The 10,335-nt window shown below is 34.0% G+C and overlaps 1 protein-coding gene across 1 annotated transcript; it reads right to left on the reverse strand.

Annotated features, from left to right (window-relative positions):
* Positions 1–5,477: 5,477 nt before the first annotated feature.
* On the reverse strand, positions 5,478–5,957 carry LOC139849723 (uncharacterized). The gene has a single exon (XM_071839352.1). It carries the CDS (start codon positions 5,955–5,957, stop codon positions 5,478–5,480), a length of 480 nt encoding a protein of 159 aa, XP_071695453.1.
* Between the last annotated feature and the right edge of the window lie 4,378 nt (positions 5,958–10,335).

Raw genomic sequence — 10,335 nt, forward strand, 5'->3', positions numbered from 1 at the left:
GCAATCGCGGAGGTTTTATGCCTATATGCTCCGCGATCGCGGAGCTGTGAAATCCAGCTCATGCATCATTTGGCTTCTAGTTTGTCGACATAATTAAATATATTTAATATATATAATTTATATTAATTAATTATATATTATATTATATTCTCGTGCATGGTTGGCTAGTAACTTTAGCTCCGTTGTCTTGTACGTTGACGCTCGACTTATGTCCCGGTTCCGGTTTCTCGAACGTCCTTTCGTACGCTTAGAAAACTAGCACTTTAAGTTTCGCGACGTGTACATTTATCAATAATTAGACTTAATCAATGATAAACTACATTACCCGAAGTATAACTTAATCATTTGAGTGTTTTGGTCGTTTGCTTCATTAAATCAACTTCTCGTTGTTTATTAATATATATTTAAAATCTAAACGTTTTATAACCAGGTTAATATTATATTTTATCATTTTGTAAATATATATATATATATATATATATATATATATATATATATATATATATATATATATATATATATACACACACACACACACATGTCCATTAACAAATGGTTGTTTGTGAATTGAAGGTTAAAGTCCAACGAATAAATAAATGTATGAAATTATTTTAATGTGACACGTTAATTTGCTTATCTTGTCGACATCCATTATCTCAATTATTTACACTCTGAATTTTCACTTGTAGATTACTTTACCAATTATTCTATATATAGTTAAAAAGGAATGATTTCTCAAATCAACGTGGACCTCACAACAGAGACCTATAACCATATCATAATATTTACGGGATTTATAAGTGTTGAAGTATCTACTAAATCAATCATTGGTATTACCTTCTAGTTCCGTAGATAAATATATCAAATATATATTGAGACAAATACATTTAACGCAAAGTATTATACATTTAATACTTTGTTAACGTTTTCAAGTTATAATATATATATATATATATACATATATATATTTATATATATATATATATATATATATATATATATATATATATATATGTATACATATTCATATCCATTTATATAATTGTTCGTGAATCATCAGAATTTGGTCGAGGTTAAATGAATACATGAACATAGTTCAAAATTTTGAGATTCAACTTAACAGACTTTGCTTATCATGTCAGAATCATATAAGATTAAGTTTAAATTTGATCAAAAATTTCTGGGTTGTCACATCCACAGATCCCTTCATGCATCTCTTTTATAATGTCCGTTGCTTGGTTGGGCCTGACACAGCGCAACCATGGTCCTAGGAATGATTTTTGGTATAGCAATCCATTCATAATCTTGTAGGACGGTGTTTTGACACGGATTTTTCTGGCTTCATTTTTGTCTTCGGGTAGAATACCGTATTCCAAGTAGTCTTTTATGTAGTGACCCGAACTTTTCCATGTTTATATATATTAAATGAAATTGATATTTACATGATTAAGTGTTTCTAAAATGTTAAGCAATCAAACTTGTTAAGACTTGATTAATTGAAATAGGTTTTATATAGACAATTGACCACCCAAGTTGACCGGTGATTCACGAACGTTAAAACTTGTAAAAACTATATGATGACATATATATGGTTATATATATAGTTAATATGATATTATGATAAGTAAGTATTTCATTAGGTATTTTAACAATGAGTTATATACATAAAAATGAGACTATTGAGTTAAGAAACTCGAAATCGATATATATAACGATTATCGTTATAACAACATCTTACTAAATACATATGAATCATATTAAGATATTGATACACTATGTTAATCATGATAAATTATAAGTAAACATGTCATTAAGTGTATTAACAATGAACTACATATGTAAAAACAAGACTACTAACTTAATGATTTCGAAACGAGACATATATGTAACGATTATCGTTGTAACAATATTTAACTGTATATATATCATACTAAAATATACTAATATATCATAATATCATGATAATGTAATAATTTAACATCTCTTTAGATATAATAATCAACGGGTTAACAACATTTAACAAGATCGTTAACCTAAAGGTTTCAAAACAACACTTACATGTAATGACTAACAATGACTTAACGACTCAGTTAAAATGTATATACATGTAGTGTTTTAATATGTATTCATACACTTTTGAAAGACTTCAAGACACTTATCAAAGTACTTTTACTTAAAAAAAATGCTTACAATTACATCCTCATTCATTTTCATCAACAATTCTACTCGTAGTCATTTAGTATTCGTATCCGTATTATACATAGCTTCTAGACATACTTACTATGAGTATATACCAATAGGAACTAGCATGGGATTCCACTCTTGATTATGTCATGCATGACTAATCAAATTTAACTTCTACCATGAACTAGTCAACTAACTAGAACTCCTTTTAACCCCACTCACCACTCATCATTAACCACTCACCAATCAATCCATTTCACTTCCAATTCTCTTTCTAACTCTCTCTCAACACTTACACACACTTATGAATGAATTTTTCCAGTAAACTAATCATCATCTTCATTAAAAATTACTTCAAGAATCAAGCTATAATCATCATAGGAAGAACACTTCAAAAATCCTTTCAAGTTTACTAGTTTACTTCCAAGCTTTCTAATCCATTCCAAGTAATCATCTAAGATCAAGAAACCTTTGTTATTTACAGTAGGTTATCTTTCTTATTCAAGGTAATATTCATATTTAAACTTTGATTCGATTTCTATAACTATAAACTATCTTAATTCAAGTAAAAATCTTACTTGAACTTGTTTTTGTGTCATGATCCTACTTCAAGAACTTTCAAGCCATCCAAGATCCTTTGAAGGTAGCTCATTTCTTGTCACTTCCATTAGGTTTACCTACTGAACTTTAGGTAGTAATGATGTTCATAACATCATTCAATTCATATATATATATAACTATCTTATTCGAAGATTTAAACTTGTAATCACTAGAACATAGTTTAGTATATTCTAAACTTATTCGCAAACAAAGTTAATCCTTCTAACTTAACTTTTAAAATTAATTAGACACATATTCTATATCTATATGATATGCTAACTTAATGATTTAAAACTTGAAAACACGAAGAACACCGTAAAACCGGATATACGTCGTCGTAGTAAAACCGGGGGCTGTTTTGGTTTGGATAATTAAAAACTATGATAAACTTTGATTTAAAAACTATTCTTATGGGAAAATGATTTTTCTTATGAACATGAAACTATATCCAAAAATCATGGTTAAACTCAAAGTGAAAGTATGTTTTCTAAAATGGTCATCTAGACGTCGTTCTTTCGACTGAAATGACTACCTTTACAAAAATGACTTGTAACCTGTATTTTCGACTATAAACTTATACTTTGTATGTTTAGATTCATAAACTTAAGTTCAATATGAAACCATAGCAACTTGAATCACTCAAAACGGATTTAAAACGAAGAATTAATGGGTAAAACAAGATTGGATAATTTTTCTTGTTGTAGCTACGTGAAAATTGGTAACAAATCTATATTAATCATATCCTAGCTAACTTATATTGTATTATACATGTATTCTAATATATTATGTAATCTTGGGATACCATAGACACGAATACAATATTTTGACATATCATATCGACCCATCTATATATATATTTCGGAACAACCATAGACACTCTATATGCAGTAATGTTGGAGTTAGCTATACAGGGTTGAGGTTGATTCCAAAATATTATATATACTTTGAGTTGTGATCTAGCCTGAGGCTTGTATACACGAGGTCGAAGATTGATTCGAGATAATATATATTGCTTTATTTTCTGTACATCTAACTGTGGACAACTAGTTGTAGGTTACTAACGAGGACAGCTGACTTAATAAACTTAAACAGCAAAACGTATTAAAAATGTTGTAAATATATTTTGAACATACTTTGATATATATGTACAAATTTGTTATAGGTTCGTGAATCGACCAGTGGCCAAGTCTTACTTCCCGACGAAGTAAAAATCTGTGAAAGTGAGTTATAGTCCCACTTTTAAAATCTAATATTTTGGGATGAGAATACATGCAGTTTTATAAATGTTTTACAAAATAGACACAAGTAAATGAAACTACATTCTATGGCTGGATTATTAAACCGAATATGCCCCTTTTTAGTCTGGTAATCTAAGAATTAGGGAACAGACACCCTAATTGACGCAAATCCTAAAGATAGATCTATTGGGCCTAACGAGCCCCATCCAAAGTACCGGATGCTTTAGTACTTCGAATTCATCATGTTCGAAGGGAGTCCCGAAATGATAGGGGATATTCTATATGCATCTTGTTAAGGTCGGTTACTAGGTGTTCACCATATGAATGATTTTTATCTGTATGTATGGGTTGTATATTGAAATATGAAATCTTGTGGTCTATTATTACGATTTGATAAATATATAGGTTAAACCTGTAACTCACCAACATTTTTGTTGACGTTTAAAGCATGTTTATTCTCAGGTGATTATTAAGAGCTTCCACTGTTGCATGGTAAAATATGGACAAGATTTGGTGTCAGCATGCTTGTATTATATTGTTTAAAACTGCATTCGAGATTTACTTTGTTGTAACATAATAATATTGTAAACCAATATGTATTGGTAGTGTGTGAGCGTGATATTTTAGATTATCATTTCTGGATAATCTAGGTGGTGACTTTTTAACCTTGTCGATAAAATAAAGGTTATGGTTTGTTTTAAAAACGAATGCAGTCTTTGAAAAACGTCTCATATAGAGGTCAAAACCTCGCAACGAAATCAATTAATATGGAACGTTTATAATCAATATGAACGGGACATTTCATTTTACCGGTGTTATCCATGTCTTTTCTTCTTCTTGAACTAGATCATTTACTTCTGTTTCCAGGATCAACTTCTGTTCGAGTACTTCAACAAGTACCTTTTTTGCTAGATGCTCGAATGTTAGTGAGGCGAGTTTACTCAGCGCATCGGCTTTCTTGTTTTGGCCTCTCCTTACATGCTCTATTGTAAAACTACTGAAGCTTTCCACCAATTCTTTGGTCTTCGAGAGATATTGTTGTATTGAAGGTTGCCAAGTTTGAAGGTCCCGGCTACCTAGTTGGCTACTAGTTGTGAATCCATGAATGCCTGAAGATGGCGGATTCTCATTTCCTTGGCCAGCCTTAATCCGGAAATAATGCTTCATATTCAGCTTCGTTGTTTGTGGTTTGAAATTCGAAGCGTAGAGCGTATGCGAATACTTGTCCTTCTAGGTTGCTAGCATAAGGCCCGCTCCTGACCCGTCTAAACTTGATGCCCCATCAGTGTATAGCTTCCATTCTCCCTTTTCTATCGTCGGGATTATCATTTGAGTTGTATAGGTGATTTCTTCGTCATTATCTGTTGTTGTTTCAGCCATGAAGTCTGCTAGTACTTGTCCCTTTATCGAATATCTTACCTAAAATTCAACGCCATGTTCCCCTAGCTCTATGGCCTATTTGGCCATTCTTCCTGACTTCTCTGGTTTTGTCAGCACCTGTCTGATTGGTTTGACCGTCAGTACCACAACTGGATGAGCCTGGAAATATCTTCGTAGCTTTCTTGTTGTATGTACTAGTACTAGCGTAAGTTTCTCAAGCTCGGGATAGTTAGCTTCGGCACCCTGGAGGACTCGACTAACAAAGTACATTGATATTTGTTTTCGTTCCCTTTCTATCACCCGGAGAGCGCTTATACATTCTTTTGATGCAGCTAAATATACGTATAAAGTCTCTCCTTTCTCGGGGGATGTTAAGGTCGGGAGGTAGGCTATATATGTCTTCATTTTTACGAAGGCTTTTTCGGCCACCTCGCTCCAGACTACCTTCTTTTTTCTCAAGCATCCTTTCAGGGTCTTAAAAAATGGGAGTTGCTTGTCAGCTCCCCGTGACAAGAATCGACTTAGAGATGCGAGCTTCCCATTTAGGCTTTGCATCTCTTTGACTGTTGTTGGGGTTGGAGTTGTTTTAGGACATCTATTTTCTCCGGGTTCGCTAGGATACCTTTTTGAGTTATATAGTAACCTAACTACCTAAGAACTTTCCTTCTTCCACTGTGAATGAGCACTTCTTTAGATTTAATTTCATGCATATCGACAGAAGTGTTTTGAAGATTTCTCTTATATCTTTTAGCAGTTCTTCCTCTTTCCTGCTTTTGATGACCATGTCATCAACGTATGCTTTGAGGTTTCTTTCGAGCTGTTTGTGAAACACTTTGTCCACCAGTCTCTGGTACGTTGCTCCGGCATTTTTTAGTCCGAAGGGCATCTTTTGATAGCAGTAAATCCCTTTACTTGTGAAAAACGATGTTTTCTCTTCGCCCCCCTCAGCCATTTGTATCTGATGGTATCTCTTGTAGGCTTCCAGGAAACACTTGAATTTGTATCAATTTAGTGATTCCACTTTCCAATCTATTTCGGGTAGTGGGTAACAATCATTCGGACAAGCTTTGTTGATATTTGTGAAATCCACACACATTCTCCATCCCCCGTCGGAATTTTTTACCATTACAGGATTTACTACCCAAGAGGGGTACTTGGCCTCTCGAATTATCTTAGCCTTGAGCAGTTCTTCGACTTCCTTGCACGCAACCTCGTCTCTTTCGGTTGCTAAGATTCACTTTTTTGATGCACTGGCTCAAGATGTTTGTGTTCGTTTAAGCGGTGTTCTGTGGAGAATGGGGTTCCTTGGACATCAATTACCCTAGGGATCCCCTTCATGTCTTCGTATTCCCAAGCAAACACGTCGACAATTGCTTCGAGGATTTAACACCCCTTCAAAATCCATTAACGGAATGTTAACTCTGGTCCCAGCGATTGGCTTGACTTCTACGTAACAGCAATGTTTTACAGCAGAAGCAGTTAATACCTGAGAATAAAACACGCAAAACGAGGCAACAATAATGTTGAGTGAATCTACAGATTTTAGGTAAACAACACAGTATATTTAAGAAACGATTATCATAAAACGTTTATTAGTGAAAGGCCACCAAGGTTTAATATTAAAAGTTTGGAGACAACGTTGGTCAAGTTTTAGTCTGCTTGTGAACATCAATGTCAAGTTCAGTTATGCATGACATTCAAAATGTTTTGTTTCTCCTGTTTGCAAAACACAAGTTTAAGTGACCGATTACAATGTACGAGACCACAATGGTTTCATATTTAAAGTTTGTAGACAACACTGTCCTGTTTCAAATGTTCGTAGACACTATCATGTCAAATTTCAAATTTTCGTAGACAATGTCATGTCAAGTTTTATCTCTCTTGTTTGTAAATCACAGTTTTAAATAACGTAATTTGGTATCTGAAAAACATTATTTAAAAAAATAGTTTAATCGCATTTGACCATGATATTTCGATAAGCACAACCCAAAGTTGCAAAGTATACATAATACATGAGCACCTGAATACTAGCATAAAGACCCCCTTTACCCCATAAAAATGTATACACTTGTTCGAGTGTACAAACAGTTCAAAGTAAATGCACCACATATATAGTAGGGTGAAGTTTGTCTAACCTAACGGATCCGTCCATCTAAATTGTGTATACCCGAAGGTAATAAAAGTATTCAAGCTAGGAGCTTTGTGAACAACACTCAATATGTATAATAAGTACTCGCATCAACATAAAAGCATTTGAAAATGTAAGTATAACAACGTGTATTCTCATCCCTGAAAACATGTAAAAAGCGGGACTGTAGACTCACATTTGAAAAAGCTCGGATGAAAGTAAGCAAGTAACTTGTACGGTTTATTGCCGAGTAATTCAACCTAAGTATACGTATTTAGGTTGGTCAAAATTTATGTCTTATACAATAGTGGTTTCATAGAGTAAGTTGTCCTATTGCTCGACTCGACGCGTTTCAAAGTAGAAGTCAACATATAGTCAACTAGTTCATGCAAGTCAACTAAAGTCAACCAAAGTCAAACCATAAGTCAAACTTGGGCAAGGTGGTCAAATAAGGTCAACATCAGTAGGTTCATGTCAAATATTTGTCAACTGCCAATCCTAAGTCAACTAACACGTTTCTAGTCATAATCAGTCAAGTACGCGATCACAGTTTATCGTCTAGCATAAAGTTCATGTACAAGTTGCAAACAACGCGCAATATCTCATAACACATAAATCATGGCAATACGGAAAACTCCAGATCTCAACTAGACTCAATAATGATTCCAAAAAGTTTGGCCAGGGCCTCATACGATATCTACATGTCTGGTTTCAGAATGGGTGCATTTATGGTTCACTAAATTAGTTTCTGACTGCGCACCAATTTCGTAATGGCTATAACCGGAGCTAGGAACATGAAATTTACTCAAGGTCAGTGGCAATGGTTCAAGGACAAGTCAAATTACTACATATCCAATAATGAGATATTTTTGTTCAGCCAATTGGTACAGTTTATTCGTGCAAGTTGGACATTCTGTTTCATCTCAATTCAGCAGTTACAAAATCTACTGCCTTAGTGTGTACAATGTTTTAAGTTTTAAGGTTTGCCATAAAATAGAGTTTTATCACATAACATACAAAGATTCAATATCCAGAAGGCCAAGGTCTCAAAAGGTCCACAACTCATGCTATAAAGCTATAGGTGCATACATTACAGATTTGGTCAGCATACAGGTCACCATTTCGACACGCACATTACACAAGCTTCACAAATCCAAATGATGCAAGGCCTAGATGAAAAGTTAACTACAACATATGATATTTTCAAATATGCAAAGTCCTAATTCAATATCTCACTTCAAATGAATTTAAAAGTCAGTTTTATGATACCGAACAAATCAGTTTTATCAAGAACGTTCAATTAAACATAACGTGAGCATTACAAATCCAAATAGCATGACATCATAGTCTAACTTGAGTGTTTTTAAGTACTCTATCCATTTATGATCAGTATGCAAATGAATTCCATGTCAGTTTTTCCAGAATTCGACATAATCGCAGATTCATCAATAAAACATCAATCAATCATAACTTACACATTCGGAAACGAAAATACGCGAATCCAAAGCCTAAAATTATTAGCTTTTTGAAAGGATTTCAAATATATCATAATATTTAACATTTAGCAAAGTCAAGTTTCTGTAAACACACAATACAAATTCGGGATTAACCCTAATCACATCAAACGATCAAATTAACGCAAGTAATTAACAATAACGGATATAGACTTGAGCAATTAACAACTTATACTATCAAACTTCATGAAAATCAGATTTTTAAAATTAGGGTTCATGCAAATATACCTTTGATCAACAAATTGTTAACACCAACGCGTAGAGGACGGTGTGAATTGCAAGTTTCGTGTTCAATGTTTAATCTAAAAAAGCAAAATTGAAGGTGATGTGATGGTGGAGATGGGTGACGGTCATGGGAGAGGCCAGAGAGGAGAAAAGTCGACTGCAGTATGTTTGTGTGTGTGTTTGCACAAGTTTAGGTCATCACTAATTATTTAAGTTAGGGCCTAATGTCACTAGTTAACCCAATAAGCCCACAAAAAACAAAATTGATGGGGTGGGGGACTGGGTCACAGCTGAATGGGGCCCAAGGCAGTATCCCGGGCTCTCGTTGTCCAAATCTGCGTACTCGTGGTCCGTTTCTAGTGCCGTTTAGATGTACCGAAGGCCCGGAACGCTAAACCGATCGTTAAAACGCAACCAATAAGTTTAATTTATTAAAACATCAAATAAATTAAATATTTTTAAAAGTTAATAATTATTAAAATAATTATTAAAATAAACCCGGGCGTTTCGTTACTCGAAAAGTAGTTTTTGCAGTTATTCAAACCGTATCGTTTTTACCATATTTCTTTATCCAAAATATATTTATTAATTAATATTAACCCATATCAATTTGAATAACCCACCAAGGATCTCGTATGCATTTAATACACTTAAACACATAAAAAGTCAAATAATCGCCGTTAAAACAACTAACGAACAGTTAACGGAAGTGACGGAAAAAGCAGGGTTGTTACATTACCCACCTGTCATTGAAAATTTCATCCCGAAATTTTAGTCAACGTCCACTGAAGTAGTTCCTTCCGGAAACAGTTGCGGGTACTTTTGTCTCATTTGATCTTCACGCTCCCACCTGAACTCTGGTCCTCATCTCGCGTTTCACCAAACCTTAACGATAGGAATGTTACTTTGCTTCAAACGTTTGACCTCACGGTCCATGATCTCGACATGTTCCACAATGAAATGAAGTTTGTCATCGATACACAGTTCCTCTAAAGGAATCACCAAATTTTGGTCGGCTAGGCATTTCTTCAGGTTGGACACATGGAAAGTGTCATGTATCCCACTG

This window comes from Rutidosis leptorrhynchoides, chromosome 5 (assembly GCF_046630445.1).
Source record: "Rutidosis leptorrhynchoides isolate AG116_Rl617_1_P2 chromosome 5, CSIRO_AGI_Rlap_v1, whole genome shotgun sequence".
NCBI lineage: Eukaryota > Viridiplantae > Streptophyta > Magnoliopsida > Asterales > Asteraceae > Rutidosis > Rutidosis leptorrhynchoides.